This window comes from Anolis sagrei, chromosome 1, assembly GCF_037176765.1.
Source record: "Anolis sagrei isolate rAnoSag1 chromosome 1, rAnoSag1.mat, whole genome shotgun sequence".
In the NCBI taxonomy this organism is placed as follows: domain Eukaryota; kingdom Metazoa; phylum Chordata; class Lepidosauria; order Squamata; family Dactyloidae; genus Anolis; species Anolis sagrei.
In genome coordinates, this window is record NC_090021.1 from 245,381,786 (window position 1) to 245,407,146 (window position 25,361).

A 25,361-nucleotide genomic window follows, 5' to 3' on the forward strand; every position below is an offset into this window, starting at 1 on the left:
TTGCATCGAGCTCTGATCAGTGGAGCTAAAGCTTCTTGTAAAAACAAAACTAAAAAAAAGAGCAAACCTTACAATCCTGTAGTTTTTGTGTGCCTTAGGCCAGTGCTACACAGCCATGGACCAGTACTAAATCCTGAGTCATTGGCTATTGTTTGTTGCAGAGTTTCCAGGAAAGAAAATAGCTATTATAACTATTGGGCACAAATATTGTATCAGTCTCTATCATGATGGGGGCGGGGGCGGGGGGGGGGGGCAACTACCGGTATCCCATACCAAATAACCTGAAAAGCACAGTCTTAGGCCAAGCTTGTGAGTTGAAGGACTCATCATAACATATTTATTCTTCAGGTTTACTTTAAACCCGTCTCCATTCCAAGATTTCAAAAGCACCTGCTGCACTTTCATCTTTGGTGAAATAGAATGCTTCCTTATCTATTTGGAGACTGCCAGAATAGTCTAAGCTAAGCATATGACTTTCCTTCAGTCTGCCCTTGTCAGATTTTTTTTGGGGGGGTGGGGGGGGGGGAATTACATTTGGGATATTTATTAAGATAATAATTTATATTCTGAATTGTTAATTCCTCCTTAAAATAGAGCCATATCTTTCATTACTTCAGTTTTAGGATTCATCTACGCTGTAGAATTAAAGCAGTTTGACACCTCTTTCATTGCCATGGTGCAGTGCTATGGAATCATGGGAGTTGCAGTTCACTCCATGATTCCACAGCATTGCACCATGGCAATTAAAGAGGTATCAAACTACATTAATTCTATAGTATAGATGCACTCTTAACATACTCAGAAGAGTGTCCATTCAGATTTTAAATGTAGAATCTCCATGCATTGCAAGGAACAAAAGTATGATGGAGGAGAGAGCATATGAGTCCAAATTCCAATTCCAGTCCTGCTTGGGGTGCAGTCACATTGAATCCTGTAAAAATACATTGATTATTAGTTAAATAAATGCAACAGTTTGGATTGAGGATACTTGAGTTTGTGCAATCAATATGAGTAAGAGACTTTGGGCACAAACAATGAAAGTGGAGACAGGTAGGAGGAAGTTATAACTATAGGCCTGAGGTGCCATAAAAAGGGGAAGTTAAAACTAAGACAAAGACTATGATGCTTGGAATTCCTAGTAGGCATGCACATTTCTAAAATACATGTCCCATCTTACAGCTCAGACAGGAGTCCCCAGATTTACCAGGAGCAGTCTGTTGTGTGTGGAAATGTGAGGTGTCTTCCTGGTCCTTTGAATAAGCAGATCATATGCAAAGTGTGTCTCCAGGGGAATGGGAAGATGTCATTATACATGATGGAGAACAAGTAAAGTCTTGAAATAAGCAGATTCAATACAGTGGCCTTTGGTATCTCTTGAGGTTTGACTCGAGAACTCTTCTGGGCATCAAAATCGATGAACGCTCAAGTTTCATAATATACAGTGGTGTAATAAAATGATTCTCTTGTATAAAATGACATAACTAAGCTTTGCCTTTTTGAATTTTTTATTTAAAAAACTTTTAACTGGGGTAGTTTAGGCACAATTCATAGATACAGATATCTGACTATTTGATTCTAAGACAAAGAGATAGATCCGTTCAATGTTTGATGTTTTGTCTTATATCTGATGTAACAGGTTGTGTTTTTTATTTAATTTTGGTTAAGTCAGGTCATAATTCGTGTTTATATGTTGGGTTGTTAAATTTAGTTACTATGAATGTATTGTTGTATTTCGGGCATTGAATGTTTGCCTTTTATGTTTGGAATCTGCCTTGAGTCTCTCTGGGGAGATAGGGCGGAATATGATGATGATGATTATAGATCAGGATGTTAGTGACATGCAACAGGGCACTGTTACTGCTTAGTTGCTATAATGTACAACCTTCATAAACTTTGTTCTAGCATACTGTACCATCTCTTTTCTTGGCTCTGCCCTATTGTTCTCAAATAAACAGTGCTTGATCTTTTACTGCTGCTGTAGCAGCAGCTGTGCTTTTAATCCCAGATTGTGTTCTGGAAACCTGGCCTGTGCATCTTGAGTATTATGTCAGTTGTGGACATGTTAAAAGCAATATCCTGTCGTACATATGTTAAAACTCGGCTATTTCTTTCCTGCAGGTATTGTGCTAATGTTTGGGATCAAACTAGTGATTAATCACTCAATTGAGCAGTTATGTGTGAATTACCATTTCTCTACCTAATAGGATCAAGGGGTTGGGTGGAGGGAGATAAAGAGTTTTATTAAGAGAGTCCTCAATTCCTTACGAGAAGAGCTGTGGTGAATAATTAGCCTTTTAAGATATCACCCATTTATTTTGTGTTAATGAGTCTGCTGGCACAAAGTTACAAGATTTAATTCCCCTTTTGGCTTTGCATTTTTTAGAAAATGTAATTGACTTATATCCTGCACTTACATGTAACAATATTCCCATTGTGAGGTACATTAAAATCAGGAATAAGCAATGAGAAAATAGCAGCAGTGCAAAAACAGACTAATATGTGTTTTTTCGTAATAGAGGCTGGAGAAATCTAGGAAGTAAATAGAAGAGTTTGGTCGGAAAGACAGGAGGGTGTGGTGTGAGCCTCTTTGGGAAGGACATTCCACAAGCTAGGCCCTTTTGGGCAAAAAAACTCTTACCATGAGCTTAGGAAAATTACTTTTTAGACTACAACTCACAGAAACCTGAAGTCAATGCCATCTAAGTGGCTTTTCCAATTAAGTTTCCTTTTCCAACTTCTGCTCTTACTGAACAGATAAATGTGGTGCTATGAGATCTAGGACCATTCATATTTAATTCACATTTTTCGGCCATTTGCTGTCTTTTTTAGTTCACCTAAAAGAAAAAAAATATGCACAGTTGGAGGAAAGAGTGGAAAGTGCAGTATTTCTGCTACTCATTCTGTATGCTGAACATTTTACATCCACCTATATGCCTAAATACAGTAAAGGCACCAGATCCTGTGTGATCTTGGAAGCTAAGCAGGGTTAACCATGGTTTGTAGTTGGCTGTAGGCTGTATTTCAGAGGAAGAAACTGCAAAACCACCTCTTGAGTATTCCTTGCCTAAGATAATCTTGAAACATCCAAGAGATTGTCATAAATTGACAGGTATTTGAAGACACATATATACATACACCTAATCCCATCAATTCATGTCCAGCTGGTTCTTGAATGAGGGTCTTCCAGGGAATAGTAGGTGCTGGAAACTATTTTTCAAATTAGGACAATGGCATTTCTTGCTTAAGAAAACCCTGTAAAATTCACGGGTTGACCAGAAATTGACAAATAGTTGGAAATACACACATGGGACCCAAAGTATCACCCTTCTCTTACTTAATTAGGGTTAACATCTACAGCAGTTGTTCCCAACCTTTTTTTGTTCCGGGACCACTTTGACCAGGGACCACTTTGACCCAGGAACACTCTCCAACATTAATATCAAAAGGGTTACAAATCAGTTTTTGGTCAACTTTAGATTCGGTTTGGTTATTTGGGGTGCTGATTCATAAGATTGCATTGGATAGACCACATCAGCTCTAGTTTCGTACAGAACATATGCCATCCAGTAGTCGCCATCTGCTCTCCCACAGAAAACCATATTTAATAATCTGGAGCTGCAGACCTTATTTTAGGTATTGTGGCCCACTAGTGGGTCACAGCCCATAGGTTGGGAACCACTGATCTACAGTAATTCTAATACACACACAGACAAATACAAATATCATAAAATCATAAAATCTTTTTCCTATATTCAATTGGTAGGTCCAACTAAAGTAGACCGACTGAATGAATCAAATTTCAGTAAGTACCAGTTTAGCATTCAACATTTGCCCCAATGGATTTACTCTAGTTGGAAGTAATTGTGGGATTTAGACATTTGTTGTTGTAGAAATAAGATAGGCAACCATGCCAGGAGATGGGATTTCTTGTTTTGTTGACTCCTCACTAAAGGTTACACGACTGCAGATGTTTACTTCTAGTTTCATTTTTGGCCATTCCCATCCAGTTTTGGAGAATTGGATTGTGGCAGATTATGGAAGGGAGGGGTGTCAACTGAGTAAAGAGCTTTAAAAAATAGTCTGGGAACCATACTTTCCCCGCCTGGTTAAAAATCTGAATTCAGTGGCTTAATTTGATGTTTGTTTGTGACCTTGATTAAAACAAGAAAACACATGGGTGACTGAGAGTGACACATGTGACACCTTTGCTTTCTGATGCTTTAGTATAACAAACTATTGTTTCACACAGAAAATTAGTATGTGAAACAAAAATGAACCATATGTATCTCCAAGAGATTGTATCACATAAGCAAATATTATAAGATCTTCTCCACAAAAATGCAGAATCCAAACTCATTCTTATACCCAGTTTTTAAACCACGAATTATATTAAAACTGTACTTTACTATAATGGGAGGATGTTGCTAAAATAACCCATGGCATTTTCCCCTGAAATCCTCATTACTCTTACAAAGCCAAAACAATACATGACTGCCGTACCCAATTTTTCACTCAGTAGCAATCTCTCTGATACTTAGATACCTGACACCTTGTTGGAGAAGAAATGTTCTTAACATAGGTGAGAAGATCTTTCAAATCAAGTAACCTACTTTAATTACCATGTACAGAAACTAGAATGGTGGTTACTAAATAGGAACTGAAACATATAGGTCCCTTCTGAATTGAATGACAGACTTTGGGGAAAAATTCTCAGGATACTTCTGAGATACCGGATGTGATGAAGGGTGTGCCAGTCTTCACAGGAGTGAAATGGCCTGGGTTTGGCATTTCTCATGGTTTTTACTACACAACCCCTCATTTTATACTCAAAACATCTGATTTTAAGGAGGAGATACTGTAATGCCATGTTCTTCTAAATTATTACAGATCTGGAGTTGCAGTTCTTCCCAGTAAATGCAATTATATTCCTCTCCTCTGGCTGTAATCATACACACATAAATTTTACATTGAAGCTGGTGAGACTTGCAGATGTCTTTAGTATCGGAAGGGAAGATTTATTTCTAATATCTTTTGACAGAGTGCCAGAAGTTTCCTCTTAAAATCAGAGAGAAGTCAAGTATATACTTGAAAGCTGTGTCCAGATGCATCGGGACGTAGCTGCATTTACAGGAGTTGCTTTGTTTTTCTTTAAGGCTTTACCAGCTCAGTGAGTAAAGCAAGTGAAAACTGACTGAGGGGCCTTCACTTGAGTCCAGTGTTTTGTCCTGATGTTCTCAGCATCCCTAGTCATCTGACTAGTGGTGAGGAGTGAATTCAGACATATCTGGAGACTGGATCGGGGTAGTTACATTTTCAGGAGGACAAACTTTAATTGGGATGCATAAAGTGGGAAGAAACGCTAAAACTTTTTATATCCTCATAACACTGAATAACTGTGAAGTATACTTAATATTTCAACTACTGTTAGAGAATCTAATTTCTTTCTTTCAAAGAGTTTGATTTTTAAAAGACTTTTGACAGTTGTGGAATCATTAAACACTCTTAGGTTTCAATTTGGGCTCCTCTGCAGAACCTGTCCGCCAGCCTGTTCTACAGCTTTCTCTTGAAAAATTAAACATTAAACATAGCCTTTTATTTAGCTGTGTGGTGTTGCTGAAGCATTTGGGACCTTTTCCTTCAACATGGAAAGCAGACTTGGTGACTTGGAACAGACTTTGGAAAATCAGCGTGCATGGAGATCAGGACCAATGCAGTATGTTTTCAATTTGTCAAAGTTCTTCCTAACGTGGAGCAGAAAAAGCAAAGTTGCAGTCTGCACCAATGTTTAGCTTTTCCTCTTCGGTTTTATGAGCAGCTCTGGGCTGTTTTCTTATTTATCTGATACTGGAGTGGAAGCCAGAATTACCGTGACAATGCCAGATGTTTACTTTATCGCTCCAGCAAGGGATCTAATTCCCAATTCCACTTTAACATTTCTAGTAATCACTTGATATATTTGCCAAACTTATATGGTGAGTGGGTGGGAGGGCGGAGAGAGTCAGAAAATGGAGTATTCTGGAATTTGAGTCTTATCACCCAGCTGCTTAGAGTAATAGGATTAGGGCCAGCCTCTTCAAAAACCTGGCCCAAAAGAATGTGAGTTCTTTGTTTTCAGCCTGCGTTTCTCCTGTTTAGTGATTTGCACTGTCGCCATCTCTGGTTTTGTTTTTCCTTTTGATTTTTATCCCATATCCATTACAATTTGTCTTCCCTTTTACAGTATTTTATTCTACCCTAAACCTTGGTTTGATTGGTGTAGAAAGGCAGGAAATAGTCAGCTACATTAGGAGGGAGGTGGCCAGTCCAATGTCTCTGGGGAGAGAGTTCCACAGATAGGGGGCCACTGCTGAGAAGGCCCTGTCCCTCGTCCCCACCAATCACATTTGCGATGGTGGTGGGACCAAGAGCAGGGCCTCTCCTTTCCCTTCCTCCAGCTTCCCTAGATGTGGTCATGGCTGATAGGGTTGGTAATAAGAAGCATAACCACCGTGGTCTTCTGATTCCAAGATGCAACTGGCCACATTTGGTGTGGCATCACAGCATCCCTCTTTCTTTATGTGCTGCGCTAGCAAGAAGGAGCAGATCAAAGAGATATTTAATATTGTTTCAATTCTGGGATTGTTACTTTTCAAAACTATATGTGTTTTGTGGTATTCCTTTTTTTGTAGGCTGTCTTGAGTCTGGGAGAAAGGTGGGATATAAATAAAGTGATGGGTGGATGGTTTGCACTTGGGTGACAGATAGGGGGTTTAGGTGTTTTCTCTCTAGAGGAACTATGAACAAGAGGAGATGCCTCTTGTTCATAGTAGTGGCTAACGCATTCTGCATGTTTTTTCTCTTTTATTTTTTTAAAATATGGGTTCTTTCTTTGGCACTGCTGTATCATATATCCCCTGCTAATCCAACTTGGCTTCGGTGTTCTTCTCCTACACAGCTACCTCTTTCCCTTTTTCCTTTCCAACTGATTTCATGTCTTGTTCCAGCCTGTAGATGCCAAAGTTTACCATATCACCAGGTTTGCTAGGCAGAACTAGATGTAGGTTCATTCCTATTAGCAATCCACACATACCCTGCAAAATAAAAGTCTGTGCTTTTCCTAGCCATGCCCAAATTGTGTGATTTTGTAGGATTAGTGTGAAAATAATATGTTGGTGCTTATTACTTGGAATGCTGTTCATGGTTCCATATTTTAATTTGCCACAGAAACTTGACTGCTTGCTAATAATCCACATTGCCTTTTTATCCTTGATTTTAATTGATTTTCCCTTTTAAGCTTCCCTTATATTTTTACAGTATCTCACAAAACTACTCCTAACTTTGGCTTAAACTTGTGGGAACCCTATAAATATGAGAACCCCAAGAGTCCCAATTAATAAGAGCTCTGCTCAGATCTTGTAAATGCAGAATTGTACTTTCCTTTATTGACTCGTTCTATCTGAAATGTGGCCTTCCTCTTTTCCAACTTTTTTCAGCTTTACCAAGAATTATCTTATGCATTGTATTCTTTTTTGTGGCTAATTGTTGCTATTTCCATAGTATCTGGATTCATTATTGGTGATTAGCATCTTATGAAGCAGAAAAACTATAGTAGGTCCGTGTATTATGTGTTTAATTCAGTTTCAGTTATACACAAAGGGCTTTGAAAACCATAACATTGTTCAAAAGATCTAGTGATGGTCTAGATCTAGTGTTCCTTCTAAGCTTCCAGCATGAGTCTGTGGCTAACGTCTGCCAAAAAATGACCACAGGATTATACTAGGGGTCTAGAGAGAGCACTTCTCTTTGGAATTCATGCTAATCTTCTGTACCATGCCATTGGCCAGTAAAGACTTGACGGGCATTTCAGAGTGCCCCTTGTTGATGTTTTCACTACTCTGTCTAAGATAGGTCCAAAAGACACCACACATGCTGCCAAACGTTCTGCCAAAGCAATGTGTGCTGTTTCCATAAGCTAATATTTGGCATGGAGGTGTAGAATTCAATATTCTGGCCAGTTTTCATGCAACTTTAGAAATCATGTTTTGATGCCCTTTAAAATGACAAGATAAATTAGAAAAGGTCTGGGTGATGCCTTGTAAGATCTCATCAGGATTTCCAGTGACTTCACTAATGAACTCTACCTTTGTTAGGGGACACTGTCAGGTTGCAGGCAGGGGGAAGAGAGTAAATCCCTTTGATCCTGTAGCTGAAGTATTGGGAAGGCCAGGAGGAGTGAAAAACATCAGTTCAAATCTTGCTTTTCTCTCAAGAAAGAGGGAGGAGTAAGTTCATGGCAGAGGTGACATTCAAACTGGGGGGGCTTTCCCAATTCTCTGCATTTCATCGGCTTTGCAATGACCAAGGCTATACATCGTTTTGTTTTTTTAAAAAATCAAGATTTTAGGAGGTTGGATTTTTTACTCAGTTCTCTGTGCTACACATTTTCAGAAGTGTCATAAAACTCTGTATATTATACACAGACTCCTAACATTAATCATGCACTGGAGATGCGGTGTTGCTTACTTACTTGGTTGCTATAGTGAAATATATTAACTGAATTCAAGCCAACTATTCCTATCCCAGTACTATTTCTCCACTCCAATATTTATTCAACCAGTGCCAACTCGGCCTGAATTAGAAACTAGCAGGTTTTCCCCATGTGCTTTTACTTTTGTATGCACTCTCTCAATTTTCACCAGTCTTTTGTTTCTATGGCTTTTCTCTTCTTGCCATTCTTACTGCAAATTCAGTTCCCCTCTCCTAATTCTCCTCAGCAAAGTAGTGCAAATGTACCAGTCTACTGAGGAATATGACAACTGTCACCCTTTGTCATCTTACTCCTTTTTCTTTCTCTTCCCTTCATCATCCACTACTCATTCATCCCTGCCTTTTCTCATTCTGCTTTCCCCATAATCTAGAGTGAGGTAGTTCTTCTCCTCTCCTTCAGTACACATACACAGAATCAAGAGTGGACAAGGTTCACCAAGCAGCTGAGTTACACAGAAGCAGAGCTGTTGTTGTACCCTCAGTGAGAAAGACCAGGAGTTTAAATAGCTTTGTCCTCTGGTGCCCCACCGGAAACCAGCTGCAGTTATTTGGACCAAACCTCAAAGTTATTGCTTCTGAGCAGTCTGGTGTCTGCCACCTACTGGTCTGTTTGCAATATCTCCCAGTGTCTTAATAATGTCCTTCACACAGATTCAAATTAATTTTAATTAATTAATGATGTGCTCTCTCGGGGTCAACTTAGAATACATGCCACATTCACATGTCTAAGTTTCACACATTTTGAGCTACGCTTTGGGGCATGGCATAGTGAGTTGAGCATTGAACTACAGCTCTGGACTGCAGGTTTTGAATCCTCAGATAGCCATGAAACTCATTGGCTGACCCGGGAAAGGCCTGGCTCAAGAAAACCATAGGTTGGAAACAACTTAACGACCAACAGCAAGAAACAGGGCAGCCGTTCCTTTATTATTAAAGGAGTATTCCCTACTAATGCTAGAGTAAGCATAAATGTTACAATTTTCCCCTCACTTTCCTACTCAATAGCTCAATAGATTATCTCTTGGTACTTAGATTATTCTTCGCTAATCTTGTTCCTCCATTCGCAGATTAATTAGACCACAACGTCTGCTATCTAAGATAGCCCATCTAACTGACTGTGTATTTACATGTTTGATCCACTTTAGATTGAATCTTGAAATAATTTAAACAAACCTTTGTGACACAAATTGCTTCTGCATATCATGCGTTCAAATGGATCACAGCTGTATTAACCAGCCTGCTTTTCTTATTCTCCCCTCCCTCCCAACAGCTGGCTGGAGGAATAATTCTTGGTGTGGCATTGTGGCTTCGTCATGACACAAAGACGACAACTATCTTGGGCTCAACATTAAATGACCATCAGGCTCCTAGCACATATTATGTCGGTAAGCAGAAAAAAGTGGGAGTGCATGGGAGTGGGTTTTCAAAATGAATATGAGGGAAAGGAGTGTACGAGTGACTGGAATTAATAAGTACTTTGGGGATTTCTTTGTGTGGCCCATGTAACACAGTTGGCCCATAGCAGCTCTCCAGAATATTAACTGTACTTAACAAAGCAGAACAAAGAAAAAGGGGGGAAAAGATCTATATTATATAAAATGGCAAACACAGTACCTTCCTATGAAAATTCTCTTCCTACTAACAATATGGAAATTATATGGCTTATTGGCTCATGCCTTTAGTTTTAGGTGCAGTATATAAATGGAATAATTCTAACTCATCTGCAAAAAGTACTTTTGGTATGAACAATGCAATATTAGTGAAGAAAACGTTTTGGTTCTTTGTCAAGCTATGGTTTGGGTACTTAAATTGTATCTAAAGTCCTTAAAAAATAGAATCTGGCAGGTGTGTGTTTGTGTGTGTGTGTTTGTGTAAATGTTCAAAGGAAGAGTTTAGAGTCATGAGAAAATTACATTCTTGCCACCAGAATTTCAGTCAAGATAAATATTCCTCATGACACTACATATATTAACTAAACTATTTTATCCAGTTTTGGGACATTTGTGTTATCAGTAATGGTTTTTTGAATGACCAATGTCATTACTGTCATTGTCAGTACTTCTCTTCTTTTAAAGCTACTCTGAACTCCCCCCCCCCCCTCTCTCTCTCTGCACTTACCAACCAGGGCTGCAATCCCTTTAACTGGTTAACTTTGCCAATATAGACTATATCATGACAAGAGATATAAAAGAGTCACACTTACTGCAATGATTCATTTGAAGGCTATTCTGTGGATACCATGTACTATCAAAGAGTCAAATAAATGGGATTGAGAGCAAATCTTGCCTGAACCCTCTCTTAAAAGCCAGTTATGTCCAAACTTGGGCTATCAGACTTTGGACATATCATGAGATGGCATAACTCATTAGGAAAGACAATGAAACAACAGAAAAAGAGGAAGATCATATTAAAGGTGGATATAGGCTCAATCAACGAAACCAGATCCTTGAGCTTGCAAGATCTGAGCTTTGGATCGGACAACATGAGTTATTTAATGTTCCATTTAAAATACCTGGGAAGAAAGTCTAAGGTTCTTAAGCAACTTTTCATTGGTTTTTTTACTTCATAGCCCTATCATGCACTTGGAATTTACAATTGCTAGTAGCCCGGGGGGGGGGGGGGGCTAAAGGTTGAGACTGCTGATTCACAGAACTATACTGTAGTGAACATGCATGAGGTAAATGGACGACCGTTTTTGAGTTTTTCTATCCTTCTGCAGACCACACCACCACAATTTTCAGGAAACGGAAATAAAGTTCTGAACAGTTTAAGTGCCACAAATTGTGCAGACCTGGTTTAAGGGATGATTTGGGGCTGTTACTGGGTGTGAGAGATTCAAAACTTTAATGTGGGATTTTTTTCTCAGCAAAATATTGCATTGTGGAGGAGCTGTTTCAGGAAAACCTAAGTGATGTGAGGCCAGGGCAATATGCAGTCTGTGGACTGCATGGTGACCACCCTTGTTATAGGTTTTCACTTCGCATCTTGATTTGTGTGTGACAAGGAGAAGCTTTAAAGACTTTTGTTACAAAGGAAGATATCTTTCAACAAGCCTTTGAGAATGACCAGTTCTTGTCCAGCCCAAACATTGTTGAATATGGCCTTGCACTCTTCCCTATTACCCCGGTCACCCCTCTAATAGGCCCTGGAAATGAGCAGCCACAGATCCGTACCTGCTATTGCTATTAACCTGTTAGAGCACTGTACTTAATTCCTGGCCCCCTCATATTTTGAGTTTGCACTAGCCTTGTTCCAGCTTTTTAATTGCTCTGAATAGGCAGGATTATTTTTAATATACATGTATTATTGTGCTAATTTTATGCTTATGTTGTTTTGTTAATTTTATGTTATGCTGTTTACTTTCTATGTTTCGGTGATGTTACTTGGAAACCGCCCTGAGTCTCCCTCGGGGAGATAGAGCGGTATATAAATAAAGTTTTATTATTATATTTTGTGTTTTTGATAGTAGTGTTGACCAAGGATTGCCAGGGTGACTCAACCTGTCATCCTGCTCGTGCTAATCCTATACAGCATCCCATATTGTTGAACAGAATAAGATAGGGTAGAACAAAGTTTCTGAAAAGTAGTATGCAGTGTTTCCCCAAATGTTTTAAACTGAGCTGAAGGTGTGCACATACGTTGAGGAAGCTACCCAGCATCAGTCTGTTCCACAGCTGAATTTGCATGCGGCTGTGCACATGCCTTTGCAGCTGGGTGTGAAGAACCATGAGCTATAGTAGTGAGTGTCACTCTGGTGTTAAGAGGTAAATAGAACAAGATTTGAGCTTACTAAAGGAGAATATAAAAGGAATGTAGAAATACTTCTGAATTCACAGAATCACAGAACTGAAAGGTACCTCAAGGGTCCTCTATTGTAAATCCCCTCTGTACTGGAAATCAACCACTTCAACAAATTCTAGCTTCTACTGAGAAATTCTTAGTGAGGGAAAGTTCACCCCTTTCAGAGGCAATCTGTCTCACTGTCGAAGAGCTTATACCATTAGAACATTATCTCGAATGTTTAATCTAAATCCTTTTTTTCTTTTGAAGCTGAACCCATTTATTCAGAACTCATCTTGCAATATCACATTGAGATGATAGTGGCTGTGGAAGCACTGAGCACCACAAATTCAGTGTGATCTAGTGAGGATATTTTACTAAGGACCTGCAATCTATTCAGAATATAGCTGGTAGGAAAGAAAGATATTTCCTTTTCTTGGGAGCTTATCCCTCCCTAGGACTTTTGTATACACACAGAGAGAGAGAGAGAGAGAGAGAGAGAGAGTGTTCAGGTGATCCAGGACTCTCAGTGGGGGCTCTCCCTGCAGCTTGAGAACCACTGTTGTACTCATAAGGTCACACAACAGTTGTCTTCAATTGAAAATAGTCATGATCAGCATGAGTCATGCTTTCCAGGCACATGTGTCTTTGCCTGACTGTATGTATAAGTGCATTTGGGCTTCATATGATCTCTTAGTTTTGTAAGTAAACTTTCCAACTTACTTGGAAAGCATAAGCCCTTATTTAGATACCACCTATTCTGCATAATCAGCAAAAATCAAGATGTTGCTCTTTCTCCCCATTCCATATACAGAAGTCCAATGCATTGTGAATTGAGAGTTACTGGAACACTTAGAATGAGATACTGTTCTTCAGAGCACCCAAGGGAGCAGAATGTTTTGAAGGGAAGCCCGCTCAAGTAGGCCATTATTCACAGTTCTGTTCTTCCACACTGGGGAACAACCAGGGAGTTTGGTTGTTCCAGGCGCCTGAAGCAGTCATTTTATCTTACTAATGGTAGGCCAGCTCCACCCATTCCCACCCACCATTGATGCTACAGGCTGGAGACATTGATGTGGTCAGGATCAGGAAGCTTTCATCTTATCTTGTGATTATAAATGGGCACAGAATCAGTGAAAGGCAAATAGACAAGTCATTATGTACTGTTTTGGGAAATAAAACCAAAGTTATTTTTAAAGTGATTCACAGAACCTAAAGGATATCTTGTACAAAGCATTAACTGTAAAATGGAAGGATGGAGCTTGTGTAGCTCCTGATCAACTCTAAAGAGCATAGCCAGGGGGAATTGTGGGAGTTGGAGTCTAATAGCAGGTGAAGCCCACATGTTCCCTGTTTCTGCTCTATATTATGGTGTGAACTTATCATCAAGTTCCTTGATAGACCTTGGTAATTTGTGTTGGGAGGGCACTTCTTACTAAACATTCAGTAGTCTACTTCCTGACTCCATAGGAAATACCTCTACCACTTCTGTATGTGAAATGCATAGCTACTTCCTTCCTAGCCCTTGATAATAGAAGTTGACATGCTAAAAACTGATATGTTGAATACAGAAAGAGCTTAGTTTCAAAATAGCAATAGAGTAAGGATTCGTATTCAGTTACACAATAACATCCTCTTGGAGAGCAGCCTCCATTTTGCGCTTCCAGAAATCTTCAGCAGAGCTTCCATTTAGACTGCTAGAGAAACTTCTAGTTTCCATTGGGTAGTATTAGGAGAGTGTTTTCATCAGATATTCTCAACTTGTCTTTCCATTTCTGAAGCCTTTGGTGACTTGTAACTGAGGTTCATTTGCAGACTTGCCACACCCTGCTTTAGCTCTGATGTCTCTGCTCCACTCGAGCATTTCTGCTTCATGGCAAGAACGCAGCTGGCCACTATACTAGAGCGTAGGCTGCTCTGCTGTGCAGTTCCACCCCCACAGCTCCCTTAGTATCATTTGACGCTTTCATAGATGTTGCCAGGGTTATTTCAGCCACTTTAGAACTGAATGCAGAACTGTCCTTTGCATGGAAAATTCCCTAGCAAATTGGAACATATTGGACAAACATACAGTGAAATTAATGAAGTGCCGCCTGGAAGGGAAGAATGGTGCAATACGTAAATGTTCATATTTAGTAGCTCTGGTGACGGTCTGAGATATGAAGGCATAATAGTTCTCCATGTAGTATGGGTAAACTTTAGGAAGCAGTTGATAACTGTACAGAAAATCCTAATCCTATCTACTCTTACTCAAATCTGTAGGTTTTTCTTTGCTTCTCCAACTTTGCAACTTTCAGCACATTTCCTTTTTGAAACCAAAGTCAAAAATGTGATACTTCCAACATAAAGACAGTTTGCTGGGTTCTTTATTATGTGCTACCAGATCGTATGGCTGAAGGGGAATGATCAAGGCATACAGAGTTTTCGTGTCATGGCAGAATTTACAGAAGGCATCCTGAGGTTTGCAGCATACACAAGCATAACAGTGAGTAGGATTGGCCTGTTGCTATCCAGCCAGTTTAAGAGGACACATTGCAAGGCGAGTGAGAAGCAACAGGCAGCTGTGAGGATTAGGAGCCCAGCAGGGACAGGCATTTATGGCTCCCTCTCTGGGTGTGTCTGTGTTGAATGGCTGCAGCTCCCTTCCCAGAAATGGAGCTCCCTGCCTAGCAGAGAAGCGTCCCTCCCACTTTCCCCCACCCCAAATTGTGTGTGTGTGTGTTTGTTCTCCAGCAGGCCTTCCTTCTATTTTGGCAGAGCAAGTGGAGCAGCTGGATGGCTTTTTTCAGTATTAGGAGAAGGGAGGCTTTTTTCTTTTCTTCCCTCCCACCCCTGGGTTTGGCTGCAATTCTGGCTGTCAAGTCTGGGCCTCAGTGCCGGGCGCCTGTTTACTGTCAGCTAAAAGAACGTAGAGCTCCTCCTGGAAGGGAGGGAGGGAAGGACCAGGCAGTGATGTGAAATTGAGGGCAGTGGGTGCGGCCAAGAAAAAGGAGCTGCTTCATCCGTGATGCATTCTCAAGTCTTTTGCCATCACTGGTGGTACCATCTGGCTACCACTCCGTAGAGGCAGTGGGTAGCTAGTATCATCCAGCTCTTACTTCCATCCTGTGGCTCAAGGAAATTAAGACCAAAATTGCTCACACTCTCATCCTCGAAAATTTCCCCACTTGGAGATATCTATACTCAGTATTTTCTGCAGTATTTACTTCTGTTATCAGAGTTTACCCATGACTACAGGTTGTGCTGATTGCCTTGCTGGTGGTTGGCACATGTTGGGTAGGGGACAGTACATGGCATGTAAAGAGTTGGCAACCTTTAAGCTGGCTGTCAAAAAAATTTCCCCCTGCATGGAGGCTTGTAATTTCTTCCCCCAGCTAAATGTTTGTTCTTTCTTAACACAATTAAACCTTAATCCTGGAAGCCTTCAGGGAACACAAGTCACCTTTAAAGTGATCTTTATTTGATGCTTGTGATCAGAAAGAAAAAGATTGGAAGGAGGATGCTATAAAGCTTGGGATAGACATGCATGTTAATAGAAACTTTTCTGTATTTCCAAAAACATATCTTCTTAAAGTTAATGCCTGTAATTTGTTTATTTCTTTCTTTGTTGCATTTTTATGCTGCCTTTCTCCCAGGGAGGAATTTAAGGCAAAGGCGGTCCTCCTCTCTTGCCAGAAATCTTCCATGATAAGTTCATGTAAGGGTTCTCATTAAGTCAGAAACAACTTCAAAGTAATTGTTGATTAACTGCAAAACATATCTTTCTGCAGCTCAAACATGAAAGCAACACTAGGAGAAAAGAATTGAGGCACACCTTTGTTGTAAAGGCAGCCTAATCTGGAATCATTTCTTTTTTAAATGCTCCTACTTTGAAGACATTGGTTGAAAACGGTTTTGTTTCCTTCAAAGATTAAGCTGTTCCACACATTAAATACTGTTATTTATGGAGCAGCCACTCCCATGCTACTGCCAAAAGAGAGTAATTTATTAAGAAGGCCAAATGCAAAGGCCCAGAACTGGGACTGAGAAAGCTGGGCAATAGCAGTTTAGCTTCAGCAGGTCTGCTCTGGATAGAAGGTAGCAATTTTCCTTCGTTTGGTATTGCTTCCCTTTGCAGGCGTGCAGATAGCACCGACAGCAAACCCTGATAAAAAGGTTTGTTAACCTCTGCCTGAGTGAAATCTTCAAAAGCCCAACTATAGGGACATTTAAACAAACTGCTCTGATTTAGATTCTGTGTTCACATAATACTTTTTTAATTGCTCTTATAGCCATGTCACTCTACAGCAGTGGTTGTCAACCTATAGTTCCCCAGATGTTTTGGTCTTCAGCTCCCATAAATCCGAACAGCTGGTAAACTGGCTGGGATTTCTGGGAGTTGTCATCCAAAACACCTGGGGACCTATAGGTTAAGTTCCACTGCTCTACAGTAAATGGCAGGGACAGTACAAAAATAAATACAGGACGAGTGTCTCAAGTCTTGCTCAGCCATTATTCTGACAGACGGTTGTGATTTCCCTCTGTGTTTCTTTTCAGCCTGGCAACATTGGGCAGCAATGCCTATCCCAGGTTAAGTTGGGGCACCAGCTCCTGCCATTCTGCAGAAATGACTTGGCTATCATAAGACATGTCTTTATTTCATCAAGATGGGGTAACCACAGTGTGCTGTCTCTGGGACTGGAGGAATAAAAGGATATGCTCCACCTTTCCTGCAACATCTATACTAGTACTAGTTTACCTCTGGGCTCTATTCAAATTTCTGGATTTTATTTCTAGAATATGAAATGAGTTCAGGAAAGGATAATTTAATTTGTTCCTCCTGTAACCTGTCAACTCCGAGATTAGTTCTTGTCCTGCAAGATATCTGCTCTTTTATGTAGAGATGTTTTGTCCATGATCTCTGACCGTTTGGTACATTCACTGTTCTTTATTAAGTGATTTTAAATCATTACAGGTTGCCTCACAAAAGTATAAGCATGCGACTATAAGAAGAGAGTTAAATCTCTGTATAAAGAAAATGCGTACTGTCTGTGTTAGCTATCATTTGTAAGCCCAAAGAGGAGTATTCTTATGTCTAGAATACCCTCCAAGAACAGTTCCCTTTCTGGCAAGGACAAGGTTAGGTTCAGGTCAGTTCTTCAAGCAAACTTAAAGCAGTCCAACGCCCCAAGTTAGCAGGGGCCAAACAAAAATCAGGTATACTGGTGTGCAAACAGAAACACAACTCAGAGACAGTTTGGGATTTAAAATGTGAGCTTCTGCCAATGATGATGGCAGAATAGGTGGTTGGGGTGTGTCATATGGATGCTCACCTAAAAGTCAATGCATGCTGATATTGTTCCACCAGCTCATTCAGTTTAAGAGTGAGTCTGAGTTTATTCATTATTGCTGAGTTTACTACAGACGTTATTCTGCAACCCAACACCAAAAACATTTATTTCTCCAGTCTTCTTTCGCCTCCTTCATATTCCTAATACTGATGCTGCTAAAATAAATTAGAATTATAGTTGGAGGAGACCTTGGTGGCCATCCAGTCAAACCCCCTGCCATCTTCTGAGGACAAGGAGCAAAGGATTTATTTATTCATTCATTTACTTCGTTTGTACCTCACCTTTCTCAACCCTAGAAGCTGAGGACACATAAAAAGACCATAAAAATAAGCTTCTTTCCTAGATACTTTATTGACACTGGAATTAAAACAAGTAGATATATCAGTATCTACTTGCTGCTTTAATTCCAAGGTGATAACCATATGGTCCTCAAGGTAGTTTCCAGCATTCCTTATTACAGGCTATATTGGCTAGAGTCCAGCAAATCTGGAGACCAAGTGGCTCCCACTGCTGCTTCATCTTTAAGCCTTTCTGTCATTATTCTACATTCTTTTTCTAGTTCTGTCTCAGGCCAATCTTAATGGGTGTTAATCCTGCTTTTGCTTTTAGCTCTGATCATTTATAGTCCAATTGACATAGTTCTCTACAGTCTCAGACAAACAGAATTCTTTCCCAGCCCTTCGTGAAGATGGCAATGACTTTTCCTGTTACTTTAAGGCACAACCCTGTTCTTTCTGCTGGCATTGGCTTGTATTGCATTTGGTTGAAAGATGCTACAGACATACTTCTGATACATAAAGATGTCCATTCTTAATTGTTGGTGTGTCGTGTATATTAACCAGTAACATTTATATGGTTTAGGATATTTTTCTATCAGAATTTTAAATTTAAAGTATAAATCAAAGTATACATTTCCAGGAAGGTAACGGTGCTCCATATAGTCATGCTGACCACATGACTTTTGGAGGTGTCAACGGACAACGCCGGCTCTTTAGCTTAGAAATGGAAATGACACCTGTCCCCAGAGTTGGACACAACTAGACTTAATGTCAGGGGGAAACCTTTACCTTTACCAAAAAATCAAGTTACTTTGGAGTTGCTTTGCTTAAAATCAGGCAGAAAGTATGTCCTTTTGCCATTTAGCCAATATGTGAAGATTTTTGCCTTTTATAGGTCTGATTTATATAATAAAAGTTTCCCTACAGAGGATGAAGCGATGCAAAAGTACAACTTTGGAAACACTCCATCTTCTAAATAGAAAATCTTTTTTCTGCCTATTGATGGAAAGTAGCAGGGGAAAACTTCACTCTGTTCTTTAATCATTTGCACCTTTTCTCCAGAGGTGTAATTGCAAAAAAGGTGTCGGTGTGTGTATTTTTAAAAATAGTTTTTAGACATTTTAATTGCAGTCTTGTTTCTTTTTCTCCATAAGTCAGTACATCCACCCTGTTTTGCTACTGAGTTGTCTCAGAGCCAGTTAAAATAGTCAAATAATAGGTTGCATGGCCATGGCAGTAAGAGCATTTGCCAGTGGAACATAAGATGCCTAAGGAGGAAGAAAATGGTCATTGTACTGTGTTATGTTCTACCAAGTAACTCGTTTCTTTGTCGGGCAAGAAGCTGTGGTCTTTTCTTGGTCATGTGCATACATTCAATTACATGGAGGAAAATTTTAGTCTTAAAAAGGTTATACCCAGATCCAGTAGTCTGTTCCTATTTGCATATTGCTCATGCCTGTGCAACATCCAAGTCTTGTGGTCTGTTAATTTACACAAATTGAATTTTCAGTAACCTTTCTTCCCCTCCGCCTTTGCTTCTGCCAGCCGCTGGGAGTGTCAAGGAGCCATGAGTATCACCCCGTTTAGATTAAACTTTCACCATGGTGTAGCTGTTCTGAATCTGAATGCATGTGCCAACCTTAAGAGGATACCTTGTAGTAAATAGCTTTAGTTGAAATGGAAATGAAAGGGGAAAGTGTTTAAGTCTGGAAAGAGAATCAGTCACAGGGTTTCCCCATTCTTTCTTCTTCTTTTAGACAACTTTCTTTCATGGAGAACTTCAAAACTATCTTGCTAAGTCATATGCCTCTGAATTTGTTTTTCTTATTTTGAGCAATAGTTTTTTCACAAAATAAACAGACCATTGTCAGGAGACAATGTGGAGAAATAGAATTATGTTTCATTGGTAAGGCAATCAGACAAGACTACATGTTATCACTCTACCTCTTTAACCTATATGCAGAATGTATCATATGGAAAGCAGGATTCTGTCCCTACAAGGTATGTGTAAAAATTGGGGAAAGATAGATAGAGGATACTATATTACTTGCAAAACATGTTTTAAAAAACTGGAAAAACTGAGAAATGTTAAGGGAGAAAATGTAAAAGCAAGGTTACAACTGAATACGAAGAAGCCAAAAATAATGACCACAGACATTTTATATATCTTTAAAGCAGGTAATAAATTGAAATTGTTAGACTTCCTATACTTATATGTTGGATTTGTCATTGAGGCAAATCAGGCAAATTGTGCCAGCAGGACTGAAGACCGACAGATCACAGGTTCGAATCTGGGGAGAGCATGGATGAGCTCCCTCTGTCAGCTCCGGCTCTCCGTGCAGGGACATGAGAGAAGCCTCCCACAAGGATGATAAAACATCAAAACATCTGAGCGTCACCTGCTCAACGTCCTTGCAGACGGTCAATTCTCTCACACTAGAAGCAACTTGCAGTTTCTCAAGTTGCTCCTGACACAAAAAAAAGTCATTGAAGAAAATGGAGACTGCAGTCATGAAATCAGAAGATTTAGACTTTAAAAGTCAGCCATGAAGGAAGTAGATAAGATCTTCAAATTAAAGATGTATTATTGAATACTGAAGTCAAACTCTTCCAGGTAGAGTACTATTATTACTCAGTGTAGTTGTGAAATCTGGGCAGTGAATAAGATTGACAGGAACAAAATCAATTCATTTAAAATACGGATCTGGAGAAGGGTTCTGCAGCTACCATTGACTAACTGTGTTAGAACAAATCAAGCCTGAAGTCTCACTAGAAGTGAAGATGACCAAACTGAAGTTGTCATATTTTGGAAATACCATGAGAAAACATTACTATTTAAAAAAAGTGAATGTGATCCATAGTCATTCTTGCTAAATACAGAGACCCACTAAATCTATAAATGCACAATGCACTCAACTATAGTTTCCTGTGTTGAGGCTGTGGAAGCAACTGTTCACCCTGGGCACTAAAGTCACCAGCATTTTGTTCCCAGCCAGAAATTACTTTGGAAATTCCAATAGAATTTGTGCCTTGCTATTCCCACAACAGAGGCCTCTAATGTATATATCTCCTCTTGCTTTTTGGCATATCATGAAACATTAGCTCAAGCCAGTGAAACTTAAGGTACTGCTTGTTTAGAGTGGTGTTTTCTCTTGACAGCAAGAGAAAACAGGCAGCTAAGACAATGAATCCCTGTGCATTTTCCACACATTGTGCAGCTAATATGCTTGCTAGCAGAAATATTTTATTGCGTCCTTTGGAAGTTGTTGGTCTGACTGTGAACTTCCTCTCTGAAGGGCTGCTTCCAGGCTCACAGAATGAATCATTTTGATTTTTAAGATCCAAAGCATCCATGGTGACAAAACACAATTCCTTTGAGCCTATAGAAACAGGTCTCAGCTCATCCATACACTCCTGCTTGGCATTGTGGGAACTTCATTTTCAGGCATTTCTCCAAAGCTCGCTCTTGGCTGTGTGCTAGCAGCCATACAGCACAGATCTGTGGAAAAACTTTCCTGTGGTTATATTTGGCATGGTTTGTTCCTGCTGTTGCTGGTACAGCAGCATTTGGCATTCATCTCTGAGCACAGAATCACCAAATGCTCAAGACAGGGACTTTCCACCTCCTCCTACCAGGGTCAGCTGAGAAAAAAAGATAGAGAAAGTCCGTCTTTACTTTTGTTACAAGGGAACAGAGGAATCTCGGAGTGAGAATCCAAAATAACACAGAGTTCCAGACTTGGCCAGCTTAACTGAGCTTCTGAACAACATGTGCCTTCTTCTATGTCTGTTCATTTTATACTTTTAACTTCCTATTAATAGACTGAGTCTACACATCTTGCGTGTGAGAGAGAGACGCTCCTATAAAGCTTTCATTCAATGTTGTGGATGGAAAAGTCCACATTGATTTTATTTTCCCTAGACACTTTTCCTCTTGCTATACTATGTCAAGAAAATAATCAAAACTTTTCCAGATTGTATATGATCTGTCAACATTTAGGGACTGCATTTGTCTCATTAATTTAAATTCAGTGGCTTTAAAAATCTTGGCCTGTTTTTCAGTGGAATACCAAGGAAAGAGTCACTGGAAGGGTAGGGTTCAAGATTATTGCCTCCCCAGAAAACATCTGGAATGACTTCCTGCAAGATGCATTTTTCAGATACCAGAGATTTTCCTTACCATGTTATCTTGACGTCCCTTGAGCATGCTTTGAGTTGCAAATGTTGTGTTATGTAGAAATCATTTGAAACCAAGTCTGTGTACCATTTGTACCAGTTACTGAACTTTGCACATGGAGCATCCACTACATCTCCACAGTTGTGCTTGACATTTCTTCATAAGGTCTGCTTGAATTCATCCATTTTGCAGTTCACAGGAAATGTCTTTGTTAAATGGAAGAAAATGTTAAGTCTCCTGGAATGTTTCTACATACTTTCCTGTTCTGTCTGCATTGCTTTCCTGCAGCTTTTAGTCTGCACAGTTTAACAAGACATAAAACTTGATTTCTATTTATAGTACACCTCTCAGAAATCTATATTCCCTTTTTTTGTAATACAGTCACAGCTAAATCCAACTACTCATCCTGACTAAGGTGTACTTTTTAAATTAATGGGGCTTCCATAATAGTTGACATTCCATTATTCAATGGATGTAGGTACTTGAGATGGCACTAGCAATTAGACTTAGCCCCCTTTTTATTTTGTTTGTTTAGAATATGATTTGAAAATAGTGCAGGAATGCAGTCCTTTTTTTCTGTAGTTTTTTTTCTTGCTAGTTCAACAAAACTAACCAGTGAAATTGGCAAAGTCTGAAGACGACAAATGACAGCCAAAATAGTCTTCCTGTTGATTGTTTTATTTTCTCTTTTCTTTTGGGAGCACCCTACTTTTAGGTGTATAGATAGATAGACAGACAGATAGATAGATGCAGTAGATAGCCTGAACCAACTGTATAAACTGATTTGAACAGGACTTTAACTCCACCTGTCATTTTTCATTCAATGGTTATGTAGCACACATTTCAAAGAGCGGAGAGCTCTCTGTTATATAGGCAAATACAAATATGTGCAAGAGCTTTGGAAGACAAGAGAAACTTGTGTCTCGGGGGGTGGGGGGACACTTTTGGGAGATTTTATAAGATGTCTCAAATCACTGAAGAATCAAGAAGGTTTTGGTTTTTAAAAAATGTCACTGGATAAGAAAAAGAAGTGATGAACCTGGACAGACACCATTTCCATAAGAAGTGCTTGCTGATTTTGTGTCATTTAGGAGAGGTTTTCTAGTTTCCAATGCAAAGGAGGAGGTTTGGATTTTTAGAACATCCAGGGAATAACAGGACTTCCAAAGGCTAAAATGATTGGCACATAAGTGTTTCGTTGTCTGCTAGTAAAAATCTCTGCCACTCCGTTTTCTTAGGAGTTGTTAATTTCATGAAATGAATGTGGTCAGATACAGAGGGCCATTGTTGGCTGTTGTTTGTTCATTCATAAATAAATAAATAGTAGTCCCACTCTGCAGTTGTCTGTTTGGCTCTGACTTTCAGGCATAAAGACAAACTTAATAAAGGCTGTGTGTGTGTTTTAAATGAAATCTGACCTTTCTCCCAAAGGTTCCTCAATAATTTTATTGCTTCCTGATGGCGGTTTGATTATCACACATTTCTTTTACACTCTCCCATTGCAATTTGCAATGCATGTCTCCTCATGAAGAACAGTTTTCTTATTCTCTTTGGTGCCTGTGAAGAAATTCAAATAGAACATGGGGTCACTTGTATTGAGAGAACTCTTCTAGTCCATTGCTTGCATTCTTTTCTTCTGTGAACTGTGCAGAAGATTTGAGACGACCTGCATACTGATGCCTTCCAATGTGTAGGCCTCTAGTTTATTGTTCTTCAAATCTCAAATGCAGCCGTGGCTGTCATCCAGCAACAGGGGTTTTTGCACCTGCTTGTCAACTTAGCTCACTCAGATGGTTCACCCCAACAGTAGAGGCCATAGTAGGCTTCATACAATTAAGACGGTATATGAGATAAAGACTTCAGTGTTACAACCACACCACGAAAGGCTGAATGTAGAGACCTGAAAATTAAAAAGAAATGCACAATTCTGGCCCTCATATTTGTTGGGGTGGGGCGTGTTTCCAATAAATATACAGAACACATTAATAGTTCTGCTGCCTAACTTGATTCACATGGGGCTTGGTTGGGGGTCCTTTGATTGAAGATAGCCTAGAAGGCTTGAAAGGATGTGTTCTAGAGGCAGTGAATGCATTGTTACTGGGTAATGTAGGACCTGAAGGCTTGACAGTGACGGATATACAGAAGACTGCCTGACACCTCCCACCTAATTGTGAATGGTTTGTTCTCTCTGGTGGCACTCATAGTGTCAGAGGATCACTCCACATAACCAGACACAGAGTCTTTAGTATTGCAGCACCCAGTCTACAGGACTGCACGAGAATAAGCAAGGTAACGTTACTTACCTGGGGTTTTGGAGCCTGATAAATATATATTGTTCCTACAAACACTCTCAAAATGGCACTCCCTCCCCCCATTTCTGTCATACTGCTGCAGTATTATTTTTAGACTAGTATATTTTCTTCTCTGTTTCATATTGTATTATTGCTTAATTATGTGCTGCTTTTTCATTTCTTAGATATGTTCCATGTAAGCAAGTTAAAAATGTTGGTAAATAAATAAAATGGAGTAATACAGTTCGAAAACCTTGAGCAGTAAGTGTGCAACTGTAGCTCCATATTCCCCCCATTTGATCAAATTATGACGTTTGAAGACCAGTGTTCATAGAATCAGACAGCTGGAGGAGAACACAAGGACCACCCATTCCAACCCACTACCAGTCCCCATTCAGCCATGGTATCTCATTGGGTGACCTTGGGCAAGTCACACTCTCTCCGTTTCCAAGAAAGGCAAAAGAGAATCCCTTTTGAAGAATTCTTGACAAGAAAACCCCATGATGCCTTAGGGTTGCCATAAGCCAGAAACAATTTGGCAGTGCACTGCAACAAGATAATAGCTCATTTCTCACTTTGTCCATCAAAAATGATAAACAGACAATCTGCTATAGCCTCTGAACAGCATGGTTTAGTAATTGCAGTTGCTTGGATATGACAAAGCTAGCTCAAAATCCTGTCTCGGCCATGAAGCTCCCCAGGTGGCCATAAACAATTGTGTTATTTGTCAGCCTCACCTTCTTCCTCACAGAGTTATCGTAAGGTTAACATAAACCCTATGTGCTGCTGAGAGCTTCCTTGGAGGAAGGAAATGATACAAGTCTGACAAATAAATAAATTGGCAAGTTGTCAGTCTAAAAAGGGCATGAGGTGAAATCAACTTTTGTTCCATTTATAAGACCAAAAAGCTCCATCTGTTGCTATTATGTGAAGGCATTACTGGCTTCCATGCAAATACCTACTGGTAAGCTTCAAATAA

General features: G+C 39.7%; 1 protein-coding gene across 1 annotated transcript in view; it reads left to right on the forward strand.

Annotated features, from left to right (window-relative positions):
* Positions 1–25,361, forward strand: part of CD81 (CD81 molecule) — an 83,952-nt gene that overhangs the window by 32,337 nt on the left and 26,254 nt on the right. Inside the window, exon 2 of the mRNA XM_060768469.2 lies at positions 9,797–9,911. Coding sequence (XP_060624452.1) covers positions 9,797–9,911 — 115 coding nt within the window. The remainder of the gene's footprint in view (positions 1–9,796; positions 9,912–25,361) is intronic.